Here is a 23,085-nt window from a genome sequence, read left to right as displayed (position 1 = left end):
GATGTAAAATTTTAATAAATTTTGATTTGGAAGAAGAGAGAATTCCTTAATCTGGAATTTTTAATGATTTTAAAGCAGTTAATTGAAAAATTAAAAATTTGATTTTTTTATCATCCTTTAATTATTTGAAGAAATGATTTTCCTTGATAACATTTTTATTGAGATATAATGTAATTCACCTGTTCACTCAGAGGAAATAATGATTCTAATTCAAGTTTTAAAAAAATATTTTTTTTAGGTTGTAAATGGACACAATACCTTTATTTATTTATATTTATTTTTATGTGATGGTGAAGATCAAAGCCAGTGCCTCATGCATGCTAGGCAAGCATGCTACCCCTGAGCCACACCCCAGCCCCTTAATTCAATTTTTAAAAAAAGACTTGGGGAGACATTTAATGTTCAATTAAGTTCTCTAGAGCTATTGATATCTAATTTATTTTAATTAATTTGTTTTTAAAAATTTGAATTGAAAAGTTTTGAATATATCAGTAACTTTTTTTTTTTTTTTTGTGGTGCTGGGAATTGAACCCAGGGCCCTGTGCATGAGAGATGAGAGGAAAGCACTCTACCAACTGAGCTATGTCCACAGTCCCCCAGTAACGTGTGTTAGTAAGAACACACATGTTCTTACTAACCTGCCAGGTGATTTTTGGTAGTTAATCTAGTCAGTATTACCTTTATTACAGTTTATATATTTTTAAGCACTAAGGTTTATTGAATAATATCACATTTGCTAACATAAAGTTAAAATTCTACTTTGCATTTCATTTTTAGTTTGCTGTCCCATATGGAAAAATATATTTAAAAATGGGTCTGCCGAATACTGCACGTGAGGGAAAAATTATTTTAGAAATTATTCACAGTGTGTTGGTTTTCCTTGCTTTTTAATATTTCTTAACAAGTTAATATGGAGTTATTAGAGAAAGGTTTCTTTTAATATACATTTGTCCCTCAGTGTCTGAGGGAGATTGGTTCCTGGATCCTATCTGATACCAAATCTGCTGGAGCTCAAATCCTTCATAAAAAATGGTATAGTATTTGCTATACCTTGTACACTTGCTCCCATATACTTTAAATAATCTCTAGATCACTATATAATACCTAGTACTCTGTAAATATTATGTAAATAGTTGTTGTACTGTATTGCTTAGGGGAAATGACAAAGAAGAAAAGTCTGTACATGTTCCTATAGACCCTTTTTGGTCTTTCCAAAAGTTTTTGATCTGCATATGGTTGAGTCTGCAGATGCAGAACCCATAGATATTGAGGGTCAACTGTACATCCCAAAATATTGGATATTACATTCTCCTTTTCTATATAAATAATCCCCTAGCTTATTTTTGATATTAAAGATGGAAACCCAGATCCATTTTTCCTAGGTATTGGTTTCTTGATTGTCTTTGGAGCTAATTGATGGGTCTTCTTTCACCTTGGTTTCTCAGCAAGGAGAACTAATGAAAATGAAAGGAAATGAAGAGTTTTCCAAAGAAAGATTTGATATAGCTATTATCTATTACACCAGAGCCATTGAATATAGGTAAGAGCAAAACAGAGCAATGAGATCCTTTTTGTGTGGCAGCTCAAGTTAGAATGTTAGCATAAATAAAAATAAGATCAAGAATTGTAGAATCTTCCAATTTGATATGCATAATAGATTTTTATTTTTTATCTTTAGTTACTAGTAGCATTGGAGGTAACCTGAGTATTTGGAACTGATTAAATCCTGCAATTCAAGCAAGTCAGGTGCAGTGGTGAATTTGGTTCTGCCTTGCTCCATTTTCTTAAGGCATTCCAGCAGAGTCACCTGTTATTGTCTTTTTCTCATTTTGCTGTCAACTACTTCCTTCTAAATTATTAACTGATCAAAAAGGATTAGTTCCTAATACTTAAAATGCTACCTACTTAGGAGGTTTTGCTTTCTTAGAGGAAACTTTTAAAGGAAAAATAGTTGGAATGGTTGAGGATGCATGTGTTCTTTTCTACCTGAAAAGAACAGCTGCTGGAATTTTGTAGTCTTCCCCCCAGGTGTGCTATTCTGTTCCTAATGGCCACTTCAGGTGAGCCACCTAATATTATAGCAGCCTTTGAAGGTTGGGGTGTACGTAACTTCTCCCTTTCCTACCTTCTCCCTTTCCTACCTTGCTTGTCCCCAGGGGGAATGAATCAATCGAGTCAACATGCTGCCCCAAGACTGCTACTCTATTCTATTGAGAAAAAGGTGGAAGAAAATAATTTCTGGCTTTATACTGTCAGACAAAACTAAAAAGATCAAAATTTGAAATGAAGCTACTTAACGTTACTGTTGCAATTTCCAAGCTCCTTTTGCCTGGAGTTCTTTGTCAAGGTGGCATATCCCTGACATAATGATCCTGTCCTCTGTAGTTACAGCATACATTGTAGTTGACTAACTTTTTAATAAGATGTCTTATTTGATCTTGACAATAGTCCTGTAAGCTGGACAGAGCAAGGATTCTCTTCAGTTTGAACACAGGATAGTTTAGGTTGTGTTTTAAAGAAGGCTACTGAGGAAGTAATGAAGTGAGATTTACCCAGTTAAGTTCCAAATCTTGTATTCTTCCTGCTCTGCCATGAAGATATAAAGTTTTAAAAAGTTTTTTCATGCCTGTTTTTAGTGTAATGTATGTTTATTTCATATGTAATGTGATTTACTGACCAAACGTTACTTCTTTTTAAGACCTGAAAACCACCTTCTTTATGGTAACCGAGCTCTTTGCTTTCTTCGTACTGGACAGTTTAGGTAAGTTGGTTAAAGTACCACAATCATTGAATTGTTATGCTAAATGCCCATTTTGGGGGAGACATTTCTGTTTCATAGGTATGCAAGAACCCCCCCCCCTTTTTTTTTTTCCAAAAATTGTTAAAAAGAGAGTGTAGTAGGCTGTATTTATACTAACTGTACCTGCGGCAGCTGACTGAGTGCAAGCTTTTGTCATATGTCCTGCATTGTTTTAATTGCTTCACGCTAAGTCTCACAGCAACTTTAATAGGTAGGTTATATTATTCTTCACACTTTACTTGTGACCAGCTCAGCTCATACCACTAGTGAGTACTGATGCTAATTTGAACACAGATCTTAGTTGATGTCAAAGTCTGTGTTTATAACACCTATAATATACTATGTCCTTTTGCGCTATTAATTAATCTGTTTTGGAAGAAATATTTTTACTGCCTTCTTTTCTTCTATTTGTCTTGGTATGAAAAATTAAGTAAATATCCTTCATAAGTGAAAGAAAGCACATAAACTTAATAATATTACTATGAGAGTGGAATCATAACTAATTCTTAATTTCTTGTGTTGAATATATTTACTTGTTGAGAAAGATTGATGTAGATACTCTACCATGATTTTATTGCCTTGTCAGTTTTAAAAATTTAAGAAATTAGTTATTAATAATAATTAATATTGAACATGTAGACTGTTATATTTAATTATGTAATACTTTACTATAAGAAAGGTTTGGGGTATGCTGAAGAATATATTCACACAGTAGAATATTCAAAACACAATAAATCAGAAAACCAATTCAGAGCTTGTTTTTGTCAAAACAAGGCTACATAGGTAAATGGGCCTGTAGAAATACTAATAATTCATGTTTGACCCTGATCTCCTGTTGCTTAGAATGAAAAAGGAAAACTTGGCAAGTTACATAATCTACATTATTTAAAAAGCCCCAGTACACCAATTGCTGGAATGAGTTTTCCTCCTGGTGGTTCCTTCTGAAGGAAATTTCTTAAATGGCTTACTAATAATGTTAATTGAATGATAAGAGCTAAAAAAAATTCTAGCAACATTGCTCTTTATAGGGGAAAAAAAAACATCTGAAAATAAAGTTTTGGGTTTCACAAGTGTTTTTGTGATGTCAAGAAAACTGAGAACATGATTTCAATTGTTTTTCAGTAAAAGCACTTACGTTGGGATGTGGGAAGGTGGGGGTGGGGAAGACAATATATTCCAAGTATGTAGCTTTAAAAATAACATTTATTGTGTTTTTCTTTTATTATAAACAGAACACATTCTCATGGTAGAAAATTTGGAAAATACCAGAGTTTAAAAAGAAGAAAATAAAAATCACCAGTAATCCAACCACCTTGGAGAATACCGCTGTATTAACGTTATGCAGCTTTTAGATGGCTTAAGCCGTGGATAATCCGAGGCTAACTAGACTAGAGGAATGGATGGGCTTGACACAGTCTTCCATCAATACCACTGTCCTCAACTGGTTCTGACAAGAAATGAGCTGCAAATGTCTTTAGGTTATTGCCTCTGGCTAGGTCCAGAATTGCAGATATTCTGTGGTGTTTGAAGGTGAATCTGTATACTTTCAAGATCAGATGAATAGGTTTGCAACTTGGCTAGCCTCTTGTGAAAATTGAGGTGCCTGTCTGAAACTTGCTGGGCAGAAAGTCATCTACTCTTGAGCTCTGAAAGCTGAGAGGCAAATCAGGGTGACTCACAAGGAGGATCCTCCTCAACCCCTGCTACAACAGGAGGTGCATGAAAATAGAAACACAGAATCAGGTAGCTTGGTGATGTAAAGGCCAAGAGCAGGGTATTCTTGTACCTCCTTCCTGATGTTATAGCTTATTGTTGAATGCCATCTATATTTTCACTAGAGCCCGGTCAGCAGCATTGAGAACCCTTTGTTCTTTATTAGGCAATCACCAATATATATTGGATGCCTATTTAATGTATGAAGCTATGCCACACCAGTTTTATCGGTGTTTCCTACCTTCTTACACATTGTTTATGTCATTTGCTTGTAATGTAGGGTTAATGTTTTCAGAGTCCATAGTATCACTCCTGATCAAAATGATTAGAGTGATGAACCTTAAGAAAAGAACATGTTGTCAGTAATTGAAATGTGCCACTCACATAGGAGGACCTATGTCCTGAGAAGAGCTTTTAGCTGAGTTACCAAGGTTGAGATGTTTTGAAGCTCTCGAATCAGAGGGATGCTAGTTCTGCCATGGGAATCCTGCTGAGCATCTGTGGGGATAAAGCATCCTCCTTCCACTAGTTTGGGCAAGAATGCAGTCCTCAGTTATTCCAGAAGGCCAGGCTTCCTCTCTGCTATTGTAAAAGCAAAGGTTGAGCTGCAAGAGAACAGAAACGGAACATTTAAAATTAAAATTAGGAAAGAGGAATGAAAGGATTAAAGTAACAAATGCTGAAACTTCTAAAATAATTCTAAAAGATTAGTAAATATAAATTGGGACATTAAAAATCAAATTTTAAGGAATAACTTTGGCAAGTTTATTCTCTAAAAGGGTGAAAATAATAGTACTGTGTCTAACAACATGGGTGTGCTGTTGTGAATACTTTGTGTAAATTCACTTATAAAACCTTCACAACCACGTGAGGTAGGTGCTACTGCCTCTTTACACATAGAGAGCCCAAATAAAGGATACAAGGTGTATGAGATGGAGCCAGTGTTTGAGTCCAGACAGCCTGGATGCAGAGTCTTTATTATTATTTACTATGGAAAGGTGACGATAGAGTAAAAAGGAAATGTGAAAGTTGATAATTTTTAAAAACAAATGATCCAAATAGTCAATAAACATTTATGAGGACATGATTATCCTTACATGACATGCAGATTAAAAACTACAAGTTTCTTTTTCATATCCATCAGATTGGCAAAAACTTAAAAACTTCGTAATACCAAGTGTTTGAGAGGATGTGGAACAAAGGAAACTTTCATACTCGGCTGGAGAAAGTGTAAATTGGTACAGTCACTTTGGAGAGAAATCTGACAAGGTGAAGATGTGCATATTCTGCAGCCCACTTCTAGGGTCATCCCTTCCAAACTCTCAATGTGTACTCAAGAAGATATGTACAAGCCTTCATATATAGCATTGTTTGTAAGAGTAAAGAAATGGAAACAACCTAAATGTCCATCAGTAGGGGAATGGATAAATAAATTATGGTATATTCATACAATGGAATTCTCAATGGCAGTTAAAATGAATGCAATGTTGGTGAAAAAAAGCAAGTTGCAGAATGATTTGTACAGTATGATGCCATTTATATAATGTTTTAAGACATGCAAAACAATATGCATATTCTTAATACAGAGAATGTATTAAAAATGTTTTAAAAATGCATGGGCATGTTAAACACCAGGGGAGTGGCTATCTCTGGGGAAAAAAAGGAGGGAAAATAATTAACACAGTGGATGTCAACTGTAACAAACTTCTGCAAAAGAAGCTGAAGTAAATATGGCAAAATGTTAATTTCTTGCTAAGTTGGTACACAGTTGGTACATGGGTGTTCATATGTTAATGTTATTCTTTGTACTTTTATGTATACTTGAATTATTTGATAAAGTGTAATTAAAAGTGCACATAAAAGGGGAAAAGCCCAAAACAGTACTCCCTAAACATCAGGGGTAAAATAAGTGAAAAACTATCTTCAAAGAAAGAAATATAAATATTTCAAGGCCAATGGCAGAGGGGAAAAAGCCTGAGATGAAGTATGAGTTGGGAAACAAATGGTTCGTTCAGAAATGGTCAAGGTATCTGTGATAGTGATTTTAATGTTAAAATAGTCATGCAGTTTGTAAATCAGAGAGCACCTTTGAATGGATATAGTTGAAGCCAAGAGCCAATGAAAACCCTTCTGAGTCTGTGGATGTTGTGTTTGGGAAATGTGGAGATGGGGTTGGAGTGAGGGAGGGATGGGTGTGGGGAACTACACTGCCTCTTGCTTCTCCTGTCTACTTCTCCCTCCTCCTGTGAAATCCTTTCAGGCTTAGAAATGTGTGTGGTGAGGGCCAGTGAGTCCCAGGATGCCCTCCGTGGATGAGATTCCCTTTTACTTTGGTTTTCTAAGAGCGCACTTTTCAAATACAATTTGCTAACTGCAGGGTATTATTATTATAATGACAGTTATGATTGAGGTAACCAGAAACTTGTAGTTCAGAGGAGAATCAAGGAAAAGGAGTTGGGCATACCTGTAACTTTGGTAGCTAATGCAGCACATGTAATGTATAGCAATAGGCCTTGCTCACTTGTTTAATTTGTTCTCGTGGGACTCCTACATGGAAAATTCAGATTCTTCTGCCGGAGGTATAATGAACAGTGCAAGAAATGTAATTGGGAGAAAGGAAAAACTTAGGCTTGAATGTTTTTTTTTAAATTTACTTCAGAAAATCATGGAATTTTAAAAGTTGATATTTGATCTTTTGATATTAATTTATTTACTCAGGGCTGGGGATATAGCTCAGTTGGTAGAGTGCTTGCCTGTCATGCGTTCAATCCCCAGCACCACACTCATAAAAGTTAATTTATTCATCATACAATGTTCCCTTTCATCAGATGCCAATTGTGATTAGTAACAGACTCCTCCCTTGGCTATTTTTTCTGTTTTTTTGTGAGACCAAAGGTATAAAGCAACTATGTTTCTGTGAGAATTAAAAAAATTGTGTGTGTATTTTCAGTGTGAATGTGTTGGTTTGATGAATTATTCCTCATTCTGCTCTTACTTGTATGGTTTCTATTTTTATTTAGAAGCTACCGAACTTGTTTTTGAAGAAAACAGTTTTTAGTCTTCTTTGGGGTATACCCCCTTTTTAAAAAGCAGAAACATGACGATAGTAAAAGATTGAATAGAAAGGGTACACTGAAATGTCTGCCCAACTTAGATCTATTCCCTAATCCCTCTCTTCATGCCCTTATGCATTTCCATAATGTCTTATGTCTTATGCCTGTAGAAATACTCATTATGTGGAACCACATGAAATCATTTTTGTAAATCCGAATATAGACAATTTTCACTTGGTTCAATGTAACATATCTTTTTTTAAAAAAAAACATGGTGGGAACATAACTACACTGTGGTTGTACATCTTACTTTTTTATATTTAAATCCAGGAGCTTGTTGCATATCAGTGTATTTAGAGATCTACCTTGTTCTTTCTCGTGACTACGTAGTATTTTACTGAATGGATTACTCAAGTAATCTATCAGTTTTTATGTATGCTTTGTTAGTATAGATTATTTTGTTTATAATTAGATTTATTAGGACATTGATTTTCAGTTTTAAATAATTAATTATAGGTCCATAATAAGTATCCTTTCACTTATGCTCTGTATCCAGGTACAAGTATATCTGTAGGATAAATTCCTAATAACTTTCTGTTACTTAATTAAAGAGCATATATAATTTTAAATTCAGATGCTTTTTTTTTTTTTTTTTTTAAATACTAGGGATTCAACCCAGGGGTGCTTTGCCACTGAGCTCCAATCCCCAGCTCTTTTTATTTTTTTATTTTGACATAGGGTCTTGCTAGTTCTGAGCCAGACCTTGAGCATGTGGGATTATAGGCATTTGCCATTGTGCCTGACCAGATACTAACTTTTGATTCAAAATGTATACGCTTATTCAACTAATGGTTATTAATCACTATATTTGACAGTGACTCTTACATCTGAATCCTGCTTTTGTAGTTTAGTGGTAACATTAAGAAACTTGTGAGATAGTTATTATTTCTTTGTTGAGAAATGAGACTAAGGGGAGAAAGCCTGTGGCTCACGAAATTCTGGAGTCAGTAAATAGCATCTGTTCTGCACCCAAGTCTAGAATTAGTTAAGAGATGGTTGCAGAAAACGGGCTACTTTTAGTTACATGTCACCTTCATCACTGATAGAATCATTAGGATGAGGAGCCTTAAGTCTGGTAGCTAAGTGACTTGTTATTAATTCAGAAACAGTTACGAATGGAACTGGCAAACCAGGATCCTGTTAACTTTAAGTCTGGAAGAAAAGGGGATCTGGTGTCTGTCAGTGTTTTAAGGTCTGAGAGTGAGAAAAAAGAGGCTAAGCCACATACAATTAGTACCTCCCATGCCCACCCCTGGAAAAAGTTAGGGGTAGAGAGAGGAGTGTTCCCGAGTAATTAGCAAAACATCATGGAAATTGGAAGAGGGAATAGGTACTCTTTCCTAATGTTATTTTAGGGAAAAATGTAGCATATTGTGTACATGAGGTAGTAGGGTGTTTGGAGAAATAAACATACTTTCCTATTTAATAGTAATTAGAGTGCCTGAGCTAGAATGGGTTGTTACCCTATATCTAGTATTCTGACCATGTTACATAGTTACCAATAGTAAATAACTGTTTGTATCTTCCCATTGTCATCAATGTATGTTGCACGGTATTTCTGTTGCCAAAGTCTCACCCATTCACCAGAGTGATTAGGGTTGCACTGGTTTGGATGAGCCATAGCCCCATGTGATTTACTGTGCTCACTTTGCTTTAATAGTAGGATCTGGCCACAATGGTAGTAAATGTGAAAATTTATAATCAATATATATTCATATATTAGTAAAAATTTGGATATTTATAGTATATGGTACAATTATAACATTAATGTAATATAATTATGGTCATAGCATTAATTTAAAAGTAGCATTCAGCCCTGATTCAACAAATTCTTGGGATTCTTTCAAAAAAATCTTGGCTGATGTCAGAAATTAGCAAAAACACATAGTCCTTGTGTTATTAACAGTGGGCCAGAAATGTGAAGGCCTGGGATGGGAAGGGCTGTGTTGCATTTGTGGAACTGATAGTGTCCCAGGCGGCCTGAAGACAAAGGAGAGGGAGAGGCAATCTGGCACTAGACCTTGTAGGCTACATCAAGGTTATTGGCTTTTAAAAGTGGTAGAGAAAAAAGTAAAGGATTTTGTAGTAAGGGGAGACAGCACCATTAGTACAATGGGGAGAATGGATTTGAGGGGGATGCGGTATGGAAGTGGGTTGGGAGTCTGTTGTAGGACTGCAGGTCAGAGATGATGATGGCTTGGAGCAGGGTAATGGTAGTGGAAGTGGAAAAGTGGAAGGATTCAAGGTACTTTAGAGAGAAAGTTGACAGACATTGTCTGTGGTTTGGTGTAGGGATTTGAAGGAGAAGGCAATGATTAGAATTGGTCTAAGGTTTTTGTCTTAATGGTTTCTGGGCCCATTCATGACATTGGTCAGTCACTGGAAGATGAATACATTTATTGGAGGTAGAATTTGACTTCATATTAAATTGAAGTGCATGTGACACATCCATGTTAGTATATCATATAGCAGTGAGTTTTGTGGGTGTGGAACTCATGTTTGGGATAGTTGACCTAGATGATTTGAAGTTGTAGATATGGGTGAGATTGCTTAGGGAAGAAGGTCTCCATTTGAATTGCACATTGGAATCATTTGAGCTCTGAAGAAAGATTACCCAAAGATGCTAGGGTGTAGCCGATCTAGGGTCAAGTTTGGGCATTGGGCTTTTAGAATCTCCTCTGATAGTACTAATGTGTAAACAAGTTTCAGACCTGCTGGCCTTTAGCAGATCTGAGACTAGAAGAGGAATCAGCATTGACCCTTGAGTAACACAAATAATCAGTCAAGAGAAGGACGAACCTATCTAGGAGACTATTAAGAAGTGGCTGGGGAGGTAGGTAGGAAACTAAGTGTGGTGTCATAGAAGTGAGTGAGAGTTGCCAGGGGAGTCTGTGGCTGCTCTGAAGCCAGTTCAGTGGAATTTGCTTTAGCAACATGAACATCATTTACTAGTAGATCTGTTAGTAGGAGTCTTGGAACAGAAGGTGGTTCGAGTGAGTTGAATAAAGTGAGAAGAAATGGAGACAGCTAGCGTAGGTAACTTGTAAACTTGCTGGGGGAGAGACTGAAGCTTAAGAGGTATGCCATTAGATTAAGATATTTTGGGCTTCACAAAACAAACTGAGGCAAATGGTGTAAATGGTGAAGAAAACAATCTCATTCACAAGTTCAAAAAGAAGGTGGTTCTAAGATTATTGAACAGTGTAATCAGAGACCTGTTTTCTTCCAGCCTTAGAGTGTCACTTGGTCAGCGGGCTGTCCCTTCAGGATGGCAGAGTGGCCATTGTGGCTCAGACATCAAACCAGATAATGGTCTCCAACAGAAAAAAGATAGTTTTTCTTTGTAGGTTTTTTTTTTTTTTAAAAGATCTTAATACATGTTTTCAGAGACCAAACAACTGAAACCACCCACATCACAGACCCAGTACCTAAGAAGTCCCCCTTGTTTCTCCTTCCAGTCACTACCCAAGTCCTTCCCCTGTATTACTACTGTTCTGACTTCCAGAGGTTAGTTTTGCCTGTCTTTGTGCAATTATAAATGGAATTGCATACTATGTGCTCTTCTGTGTTTGGCTTTCAGCATTCTTTTTGAGATCCATATTGTTGCATGTAGTTGTAAAGTGTTCATCTATTGCATGAATATACCATGTTTTATCCATTCTATTGTCGATGGGCATTTTGGTAGTTTCTAGTATTTGGCTTTTACAGATAGTGTTGTAAATGTATGTATCCATTTTTGTTAAAGTGTATAATCGAGGACTTGAATTGCTGGGACAGAAGGTATGCTTGTATTTAGCCTTACTGCATAGTTTCCTATGTGGTTTTATCACTTTATGGTCTTACTGGCAACATGTGAATTTCAGTTCCATGTCCTCACCAGCACTTATCATTTTGCATCTTTCATTTTAGATATTTTGGTGGGAGTATATAGCACTGTAATTTTAATTTGCATTTCTATAATTCAAGTAAGGATATTTAAGTTGAGTATTTTTCCATATGCTTATTGACTATTTGGATATTCTCTTGGTCTTTTGCTCGATTTTCATTTTTCCTAGGTTGAATGTCTTATTCATTTGTGGGAGTTTTTTTGTATTGTTTTGTATTCTGGATGAGTCCTTGGTCAGACTTATGTTGCAGATGTCTTCTCAGTACCTTTTCATTCTTGATGTTTTCACTGAGAAGTTATTAATTTTAATATAGTAGGTTCTATTAATTATTTCCTTTATGGTAAGTGCTTTTTGTGTGTAGTCTTTGCTTACTCCAAAGCCACCAAGGTGTCCTCTGTTTCTTCTACAATTTTAACTTTGATAATTAGATCTGCAAGCCTTCTGAAGTTGATTTTTGTATTTCATGTGAGGTAGGGTTCAAAATTCATATGACTGTCCAATTGACCCAGCACCATTTCTTTAAAAAGTATTATTTTCTCCATGCACTGCAGTGTCACTTTGTCATAAATCAGGTGATTGTGTCAAATCCATTCCTGGTTTCTCTTTTGTTTTCTGTTGGTTAAGTTGTCTTACATACTTTTTAATTTTTTCTTTCTTTTTTGTATATAGCCTTTTACTAGGAATTGATATCTGGTGGTATGATACCTAGTTTTGTTCTTCCTTATAATCTCTTTTTAAGAATAATGAATTAATATGTGTGAATACAAAATGATAAACCAATGAATTTTAAACCAGATAAATAGGGGAATAGGAAAAAGAGAAAGCAGGCAAATCAATGAGTTAGACCCCCTGAGAAGATAGTAGGAAATAGTTTAACCAGTAAGAGTTGGATGCCCTCACAGGTGGATTTAGGAGTTTGACAGTTCTGAGTGATGCTAAGTTTTGCCAAAGGGGTGTGATGGTAGATGACTGAGTTGAGGTATGGGAGGTTGTTGAAGGTAAGCCAGGCAACTGAGAGACTGAGTATGCATATACTGATGTTTACATTTTCTAACTTAGCATCTACCTCAAAACAGCTAGAAAAGAAAGAATTATTATCTTCATTTTACAGTTGAGAAGGTGGGTTCAGGGATATTAATGACTTGTTTAAGGCCCCAGGAGAATTAGCAGTTGAATTGGACTTAACTTAGGTCTTCTGTCCAGGAATGCATGCTCTGTTCGTATAGCTTAGCTAACAAGACCTGGGAGTTAAAATTTTGGCTACAGAAGTCTTATTATTGAAAGGCAAAATTATTGCACGCAAATATACAAATTTTCAGTTATGCATATGGTAAGATGTTGATACGATATATGCAGGAAATATTCCAGAAATGCTGAAAATACTTATTCCTGGGTTGTTGTGATTGTGACTCTGGGTGACTTTTCCCCTTTGTTTTACTTTTCTGTATTTTCCAAATTTCCTATAATGGACGTATATTATGTGGATTTTAAAAAATTAGTATTTGACTAAATGATATACATGGAAAATTCAGAACATAAAAATAGATAGCAATATACAGTACTTTTACAAAAATAAAAGAATGGAGATGTTTAAATATTTTATTTTTTCTTTTTCTGTTTAGAAATGCACTTGGTGATGGAAAGAGAGCCATTATTCTGAAGAGCACTTGGCCAAAGGTAGGTTTCTTTTGTATTTTTACATTGAGCCAGTAATACTATATGTTTTTGTGAAAATTAATATATGGGATGTGTATTTATATATAAAAGTGCTGGATGCAATTATCAAGAATAGGAAAGGGGACGCTTCAGTTCCACTACCACTATGGAGATTTGGCAGTAGCTGTGAGAGGCTGAGAATGTGTGTGTGCCAGCATGAGGTGTCTTGGAGAGCATAGAGGGGCTGTAGCAATTGAGAGGTAATATCTGCAAGTGATAGGTGTGCCTAAATGTGAAAAATGAAACTTTAAAACTTTTAAGGAACTAGAGGAAAGCATTTATCCTTTCTTTTTTTGGTGCCAGGAATGGAACCCAGGGCCTCCCTCATGCTAGTATATGCTCTACCACTGAGCTGCACCCCAGCCTTTGGATTTCTTAAGTAACACATAATGTATAAATCAGCAGTGAAATAAACCACATTGATATAATTTTCTACATCATACTTAAAAACTTATATACATAAAAGATATGAATGAAATAAGCAGGGAGGAGATCATTTGTTCATCAATAATTTATATAACTAATAGGATTTATATATAATTGATAGGATTGTATTGCGAATATGCAGAGAACTCCTAGAATAAATAAGAACCCAGTAGAAAAAGGGCCAGTGAAACAAATACTTTCATACAAGAAACCCTGATTGTCTAGTAGAAATAAGAAACTTGAAAATCTGTTTCTTAGTAATTAGACTTGTGGGGGATTGGTACAAAGATAGAAAAATGAAACCAACAGAGAAAAATAGAGGGCTTCTAAGAGAGAGACCCACCTATAGATGAGTAAATAAAGCAATGCAATAGTGTTGGGATCCTTCACATTGGCAAAAATTAAAGAGACTGAGGGTCCAGAGTATTGGTACTGAGTGTGTAGTAACAGGAACCCTCTATAAACTGATGGAGGTGTGAATTGCTTACAACCAACTTGGAGAGCACCCTGATGTGCATACCTCATAATTACTTGATTTTACACTAACAATTACTCCATTTCACATGTGTCAAACTAGAAAATTTCTTACATATATATAGTGTGTCAGTTTCTTACACACACACACACACACACACATATATATATATATATATATATATATATATATATAGTGGCCTTGTTTTAATTGCATCAAATCTCAAATACTTAAATGTCCATTGATAAAGCAGTGGATGAGTTGGTATTTTTACTTGATCAAAGTTATTACTCTGATCTGTTTAATCTGTTCCCATCTTGAACACCCTTCATTCCTCAAACCTCATTCCTGCTACTCTCTCTGGGCTCCTCACTGTTGCTCCCATCAGGCCAGGCCCATTTCATTCTGTTTTTGCTCTTTCCTCTGCCTCAGACACTTTCCCCCTAGAACATAGCTAGCTCCCTTATTTCCTTTCATTCTTTATAGAACATCCTTTTCTCAATGAAACCTTCCCTGGCCATCTTATTAAAATGCAAACCCTGCTCCTTTGAGACATTTCCTATCTTCTTTCCCTTTTTTCCTCTTAGCATTTGGCATATTATTGAAAATATTGTTACACTATTCAATATTGTTACATTATTTATTTATATTGTTTATTGTGACTTCCAGTGTAATGTGGGCTTTACAGGGAAAGGCTTTTTCATCTGTTTGGTTTGCTCTTAAATCTGGACTGTCTGACAAGTTGCCTGGTTCATAGCAGGCACTCAGGAGTAGTATTTGTTGACTTAGTAAATGAGTAGTTGAATATTAGATTGTAGTTGACTGGCATATCAACATTTATGGATTTGAAAAACAACATGAAATGAAAAAATAAATAAAAGCCCAATACCCATGATAGTGTTTGCATTTGGACAGTCAGGGAGGGAAAGGAGATTGAAGAGATTCCAAAGCAGCCATATTGATATCATTGCCTTTCTCTTATTAAAAGAGAATTTGGCCAGGCACAGTGGTGCACGCCTGTAATCCCAGCAGCTCAGGAGGCTGAGATAGGAGGATCGTGAGTTCTAAGCCAACCTCAGCAAAAGTGAGGTGCTAGGCAACTCAGTGAGACCCTGTTTCTAAATAAAATACTAAATAGGGCTGGGATATGGCTCAGTGATTGAGTGTCCCTGAGTTCACTCCCCAGTACCAACAACAACAAAAAGAGAATCTGAGCAAATATAACAAAATGTTATAATGTTATAAAAACAAAATTATGGGTGTTTGTTACATTATTCTCTGTATTTTTCCAATTTGTAAAAATATTCAAAAAGTTTTTCAAAGTAAAGATTCAAATAGGACACACAAAGGCACATGTCTTTCATACTGTGTTTCTGATTTTACATAATTTAAAAAAAAATTACAGTGAGTAGGGCCTTAGAGAATTACTCTCATTCATACTTCCATTACTGCTTTGCAGATAGACTTCATTAAATTCTTTGAAGGACTTAATTTTATTTTGTTTAGTGTTGTTAAAATTATATTTTTTCTTTATATTCTAATTTGCTATGATAAAAAAAGAGAAAGTACAGAAGGTTGTGAAGTAAAAGGGAAGACTCAGCCTGGGAACCTTTTAAAGATGTTCTTACCCTCCCCTAAAGTTACAATTTAGGCAGCCTAGGAATGTATCTAGTGGTCTGGAGATGGTGAAGTTTTCCAGGTGGACTTCTACATCTAAGTTTTTGAGTAATTTTTTGAATGTCTAATTTTATGCATCAAGAAATTGAGTTCAACAGATGTGAAGTGACTTTTCAAGGTGTCATTGCAAGTGAAGGATGAAACTGGATGGCACTTGCATTAGAGGGTGATAAATTTGTTGGTATTTCCATTATGAGTCATTCTTTTGCTTGAAACAGTATCTTTGCTGATGACTACACCTTGCATTTTGTGGGTACTCTATAAATATTTGTAGAACAAATGAATTGATAATGTTCTGAATACTGAAACCCAGTCTATGATACTGGTTTTCCAGAGATACTTCTTGCAAATTTTAATCTATTATCAAATTTAGGGAAGAATATTAAGGCTTTCTGAATTATTTTTGAAGACTTTCATAGAGTGTTCCTGGTTTGGTTTCTCAGACAAAATATTTACTAATTTTTAAGTTGGGATGTTTTATGATATGTCATATGATTGCAAAAAATTTGCATAGATTAAAAAAATACAACCACTAGTTAAGTATTCACAAAATTTGGTAACTATATATGTAAGCTATTTTTCCTTTTTATTTTACCAGATAGAAATATTCATTGAAGAATATTTTTACTTCAGAAGCTAAAATAGAGCATGCATCTAGGCATGGTGGCACACACTTATGATCCCAGAGACTCAGGAGGCTGAAGCAGGAGGATCACAAGTTTGAGGCCAGCCTCAGTAACTTAGTGTGAGCCCCTGAGCAAATTAGCAAGACTGAATCTCAAAATTAAAAATAAAAAGGTCTGGGAATGTGGTTCAGTAGTTAAACCCCTCTGAGGCCCCTAGTGCAAAAAAAAAGGAGAGTGTGCAAGGTGCGTTCTTTACTTTTCTAAGAATGTTTTGTTTGAGAAGTATGAGCCCAAGTCTGTGGGGTCACAGCTCTGAGACAAACCTGTAGAGGCAGGTACTTTCCATTTCTGCATGGGGATGGGCCATTTTTGCTTCCTTTGGTTCAGATAGGGGAGACTACTAGAGGGTCACCTGTCTCTAGACTTACTTTCAGGCTTGAGAGAGGATGAGTCATTGTACTTTGAAAAATGAGAAATTTTATGGTATAGTCAGTAGAGATATGTTAATGTTTCTGTGCGTATTGTGTTTTGCTGTAGTTTACAAGATACAAAATAATAGACTCACTAAAGTCCTCAAGAGACGGCATTCTGAAGGGTATGTTAGATTCTTGTTTGTGAACGATAGAAACCTGACTCAGGTCCTTGGTGTAGGTAGTAGAGAGAATCTGTAGGCTGTTGTACTTGAGAAGTCTAGGGGTTGGCTTCAGTGGTGGCTGGGCAAGAGCTGTGTATGTCCTTCTGTTTCTCAGCTGTTTCCCTGTTTTGTCAGTTTCATATTTCGTTCTTTTTTCTCTTTTCTGTTTGATTTTACAAAGTTTTTTTTTTCTGTATCTTCAAATTCATGGATATTTTCATCTATAATGTTTCATTTGCCTTTCTTAACATTCAGGTATTTTTCATCTTAAATACTTTAATTTTTATCTCTAGAAATTAAATTTGGGTCTTATATTTCATGTCTCTACTTGCTTCTACAACGTATGGAATGTGATTATAGCAACTGTTGTAATATCCTGAATTCCATCATCTGTGTCATTTATGGGCTTCCAGTTGATTGATTTTTCTCACTATAGAACACATTTCCTTTCTTTGCATACCTGGTCATTTTTTATTGGAATTCAACACTGTGAATGTTACTTTGTTTAGTGCTGCATATCTTTCATTTTCTCTGATTACCTTTGAGCTTTGTTTTGGAATACAGTGAAATAACATACAAGGAGGTTAGTTTTTTTATAATCTTGTTTTAAGCTCTATTATGTGGGGCCATAGTGTCATTAACCTAAGGCTAACTTTTTCCTTCACTACTGAGGCAAAACTTTCTGAGTACTTAATGCTCCCTGAATTCTGACATTTTCCACTCAGGTTTGTGGGTGTAGCAGTAATGTATGAGTCCGACTCTTGTACTATTAGCCTTTCTGATAGCTCTTTCCCTGATTGAGAGCTCTTCCCACAGACATGTGCTGACAGTGCTCAGCTGAAGACCCATTGAGGACTCCTTGAAGTTCTCTTGGCAGCTCTCCCCTCTATGGTCCTTGCTTCATGAACTCAAGCTTGCCTTAATCCTGCCTCCCACCTCTCTCTCCTTAGCTGAGAGAGACTGCCAGTCTTTGAGTAGTGACTTTTTCCTGGGCTGAGGGTTTGTCTCAGTAAGCTGGAGCAGTCTTAAGTCTTACTTTGTGTGTTTCTCTTCTCTCAAGGATCACTCAGTTTTCTTGCCCAGTGTCCAGTGTTTTATAAGCCAGGGAATCATATCTTTTTTGTTTTTAAAATTCATTTTAGGCAGGATGGTAAATCTGGTCTCTGGTACTCCATCTTGGCCAGAAAAGGAAGTTTGAACATAGGTTCTTGTGGCTTCATTTAAAAAAAGACTTTTACCTACACGATTTTGTTCTCTTTTATTGCTGAGTAAAATTCTGTTGTGTATATATGCCACATTTTTGTTATCCATTCATCCACTGAAGGGCATCTAGGTTGGCTCCACAGTTTAGCTATTGTGAATTGTGCTGCTATAATGCTAAGTGAAGTTAGCCAATCCCCCCAAAAAACTAATGCTGAATGTTTTCTCTGATATAAGAAGGCTGACTCATAGTGGGGTAGGGAAGGGGAGCATGGGAGGAATAGATGAATTCTAGATAGGGCAGAGGTGTGGGAGGGCAAGGGAGGGGGCAGGGGAGTAGCAAGGATGGTGGAATGTGATAGATATCATTATCTAAAGTACATGTATGAAGACACAAATTGGTGTCAACATACTTTATATACAACCAGATATATGAAAAATTGTGCTATATATGTGTAATAAGAATTGTAATGCATTCCACTGTCATTTATTATTTTTTTAAATCACTCAATAAAAAAAAAGAAATATACCCCATTGCTATTGAGATAATATACACAGGATAAAGTTTTAATCATTGGGAATAAGTTATGGTCCTTCAATATGAGGGATAAACTGACAATTTCCCTCTCCAATTATCTTCTAAATTAAGTGATTTTTATCAAAAAGTGACTGCATACCATATATACACCAATGCACAGGCAGAAGCATGTCATACATGAAAAAAACAAGAAAGAATAGAACAAGTATAGGCCTTTGCTTGGCCGTGTATGGACATTCCACTCTAGATGTGCCCTGATCGTCTCTAAACTTTACAGTTTTATATATATATATATAGAAAGTAAAGCATATTCACATTAAAAAAAAAAAAACTTTTTGACTTTGTAGTAGGAGCCCCAAACCAATATCCGTCATAGTTATTAATTCTAATGTGAAGAAACCCCTGTCAGTATCTTTATAATAAGCCTAAGGCTCAGGTTGATTTCAGTTGGGTCATGTGTCCCCGTGTAGATCAGTTACAGTGACCTGGGAAGTGGTATGTTTCCACTGACCAGTCAGAGCCGCTATTCCTTGTTGGGATGGTGCACTAAAACTGATAGTACTGCCATGTCATATCTATGAGGAGTGGAAAATGTTTACCCCTAGGTGAGGGGATGCTAGACCAACAGATAGTAGGGAATGTCCGTATATGATAGAGAATGTGAGTGTCAAAGAAGAACAAAAATTTTTATTGGTAATTGGTTCAAGAAACTGAGATACTTTAATCTGAGCTTCATTAAGCTTCAGCACAGGGGGCTGGATAAACCGCTCTCTCAACCAGCAGAAGTTATATGGGGTCCAGGGAAAAAGATCCAATAGGTGGTGAGAATAGTAGGGGAAAAGAAGAAAGTATTCACTACAAGTTTAGCAGGTATGTTTTATGATCTAACATTATTTCTATTCTGTGTTTATTTTTTTTAAATGTAGTAATCTGAACTTGAAAGTTGACAAATATCTAGTGGTAGGATTTTCCACCTTTTAGTATATATGAGAGATCTCTTTGTCCTCTTATACTGCAGGTGTCAGGAAACAGGACTTCTACCCTCTAAGGGGAAGCAGAGTTTAATGAAATGCATAGTCTTTAGAATAAAATCTTCAGAATTCATAGGTCCACAAGAACACAGTACTGACTCTGAATAAACATGCCAGTGATTCTTTTAGCAAAAAACTACTCCTTTTTAAAGGGTTCACTTATTTTTGATTTTTTCCACTTAAAGGGTTCACTTATTTTGATTTTCTCCCAGGTTCTCATCTAATCAGAATGTTCTTTGTAAAATGTGTAGTAAGTAGGAAGGAGATCTGGACTAGGTGTCATAAAATCATTGTTATTTAGTTTGTTTCTAACTGTGACTCAAGGCCAGGTTCTGGCCTGTTTTTTTCTGGTAGATCGTCTCTCTAGAGGAGACATGGTACCTAAAATGGAAGTTTGATTTGTGAATAACTGGGAGCCGGGTTAGTTAAATTAGCCCCAGGTTTGATATTATTCGCTTTCTAGACTAAGATGTTAGATATAATGGATTTTCCAAATATTGGAGTCAGTAAGGATTTGGGTTCTATAGCAAAAAACAAAAACAAAAAGCCAAAACCTTACCATTTGCATTGAGAATAAAGTCAGTGATTTTTGGACCTTTTCTTAAAGCTAGGAACTACACTTACAGATAAAATAAAAGCTGATTGAAGGGGAGAGATGGAAAGAAGAGTTAGCCTGACTACACTTGTTATTTGAGCCTGTGTTTTTGGAGGTGCTGGGAATGCTGCCCAAGCTGGTTGCTCCTTCCAGCTCCAAAATCTTGATTTCCAAAGTGTAGGGCACGTCATGACTTAGTGAATATTATTGCCTTAAAGTATTTTTTTTTTTAAATTTGTTTCTTATAACGAATTACTTTTATTCACAAAATACTGTGTTTAGTACTTTATTAGTAAAATATAACAGAAGTTAAATACTTCGCTGGGGTACCAGAATCTCTTAAGCAAAAATATTTATCTCTAGTTAATTGTTAAAAATCACTTGCCTATTCATAACATTCCACTAATTCATTAGTTTTATTTCTTGAGGTGTTAACATTTTTATTTATTTTTCATGATAGGGGCCTAATCTAACATTTTAATTAATTCATTTTCAAACAATATTTTTCCTTACCTATTATTTAATTTAAGCATATTTTTGAGAAAAAAATTAAATTTATCTTTTTGGAACAGGGTCATTATCGTTATTGTGCTGCTCTTTCTATGCTGGGGGAATATGACTGGGCCCTGCAAGCAAACATAAAAGCTCAAAAACTCTGTAAAAATGACCCTGAGGGAATCAAGGATCTAATTCAGCAGCATGTAAAGTTACAAAAACAAATAGAAGACCTACAAGGTATTTCACCTAAGATTCTTTTGGTTACAGTTGAATTCCCTTTAAAGTTTCAAAGGTGGGTTTCTTGGATTAACAGAGGATCATAAATCAGTTCTCAGATGATTTGTGCTTATTTTGTTATGTTATCCTCAAGTTACTTACGTTTTCTATATCTTTCTGTGTAGAGTTAGTAATATGTTCCATTAGGTTATTATACATGATTTGTATTTTTTATTTGAAACAGCCAGTAACCAAATTATTATTTATTCTTCTATAGAAAAATATTCTTTTCAGAAATTTTGAATAAAATAAATGCTTTTGAAAGGAAATTGTGTAAAACTTTTCATCATTTAAGTTATTTCTAAAAGAAAAGGCCCTTCAATAGAGTTGCTTAATTTGTTTGCACCAAGTTTGCAAATAATTCTATAGCATGTTGAACATCTATAATCAGAAATTGGCTGTGCAGGCTAGGACTTGTAAATTTCCATTCTTCAACCTTGTTTTCTGTACTTAGTCATTTTTCCTTCTCAGTGCTTGAAAAAATTTCTTTACACTTTGAGTATCTAGGTCTTTCCTTTTTTTTTTTTTTTTTTTTTTTCTTCTTCTTTGGGTATTCAGTGTCTATGGAGCTGAGCTGAGCAGTTTTGTAACTAGCAGATGTTGTCATCCAGCTGTTAACAAGATTCTTAGATTGTGAGCTCCTTGAAGACAGGTACTGTCTCTGATTCAAATCAATGTATTGCTGTCATCCTGTCAGTAATCACATGCAGTGGGATGTCATACATGGTGTACAACAGTTTGTTGACACCATTCTGAAATTACTGACATCTAGAATTGTAAAATTGTTTTGATTTATTTTTCAGCTTTCTAAAGTTGTTTGATGTTCTTACTCAGCTTAAAGGAAATTTGAAAATCTTTTGAAGTCTGTGTTGCCAATCCATTGATTACTCTGTGTGTGTGTGTGATTGACTTTTATAGGTCGAACACCAAATAAGAATCCAATTAAAGCTTTTTATGAAAGCAGGTGAGTTAATATCAGATCAGTAGCTACTACTTGGAATGACTTTGCTCTGTGAACTTAAGAATCACTTGTGTTTGTCATTTAAAAAACTTAATCGCAACTATAGTAAATTTAGGGATGGAAGAAAAAGAGGGTTCTAATTTTTTTTGGTGTGTGTGTGTGTGTGTTTGCACACAAAATATCAGGTGACCTGTGAGTTGTCAGATTTATTTTATTGAACGACTTGGACGATTAGTAGCCTAAGTTAGTGAGAAAAGAGGAGTGGAATGTTAATTTGAAGTTATTGTGCTTGACGGGGAGCAGTTGGTCCCGGGGTCCTGGCAGTAGAGAGCTGATACACAGCCTTTGCCTCATGCCCTTCCTCTCTGTCCTGGAAACGTTGCCCCAGCCTCTTGATACTTTTCAAAGAGTACAGATCGATTTAGGAATGCTTATAAGAAAATAAATAGCCAGGATTCTACATTTGCTTATTTGGCAATTTAAATAGATTAAGCCTTTCTCCCTTTATAAGTACACAGGATAGTGAAGCTGTTAACATGTGAAACATGAAGACTTATTTACTTTAATATTAGAACCCAGAATACTAGTCTTGAACTGGTTTTAAATACTACTTATGTATAAAGGCTTATCTGAGAGGTAGAGGATCTTTTCAAAACAGTGGTACCTTGCTTTCAAGGAAGAAAGGCTATAATTGCTGCAACCTGTTTGTTTGAAGGATAACTTTTAAAAATGCTCATTAATTAGTAGGAATAAAGGGGTCATTCCTTTTATCCCATTTTAGGGCCTATATACCTAGGAATTTATCAGCACCTGCTTTTAGTACTTCACTTAACTTTGTGGAGACGGAAAGAGATCTCAAAAAAACTAACTACAAGATGGCAAACGGTGGTAATCAGAATCTAAAGGTAAGCTCAGTTAA

The 23,085-nt window shown here is 35.5% G+C and overlaps 1 protein-coding gene across 11 annotated transcripts in view; it reads left to right on the top strand.

The window, feature by feature from the left end:
• Ttc3 (tetratricopeptide repeat domain 3) overlaps nucleotides 1-23,085 on the top strand; it is a 117,598-nt gene that overhangs the window by 19,888 nt on the left and 74,625 nt on the right. For 7 of the 11 annotated variants that reach the window (XM_071615039.1, XM_071615036.1, XM_071615038.1 and 4 more), the window contains 6 exons: nucleotides 1,446-1,540; nucleotides 2,699-2,761; nucleotides 13,136-13,190; nucleotides 21,004-21,166; nucleotides 22,124-22,169; nucleotides 22,948-23,071. In XM_071615039.1, the coding sequence (XP_071471140.1) occupies nucleotides 1,446-1,540; nucleotides 2,699-2,761; nucleotides 13,136-13,190; nucleotides 21,004-21,166; nucleotides 22,124-22,169; nucleotides 22,948-23,071 (546 nt within the window). Of the gene's footprint in view, nucleotides 1-1,445; nucleotides 1,541-2,698; nucleotides 2,762-4,098; nucleotides 5,783-13,135; nucleotides 13,191-21,003; nucleotides 21,167-22,123; nucleotides 22,170-22,947; nucleotides 23,072-23,085 lie in introns of those variants that run through there. The other 4 variants (XM_071615045.1, XM_071615046.1, XM_071615044.1 and 1 more) reach the window with 3 other exon arrangements.

Source organism: Marmota flaviventris, chromosome 8, assembly GCF_047511675.1.
Source record: "Marmota flaviventris isolate mMarFla1 chromosome 8, mMarFla1.hap1, whole genome shotgun sequence".
In the NCBI taxonomy this organism is placed as follows: Eukaryota; Metazoa; Chordata; class Mammalia; order Rodentia; family Sciuridae; genus Marmota; species Marmota flaviventris.
This window is presented reverse-complemented; position numbering and strand designations above follow the sequence as displayed.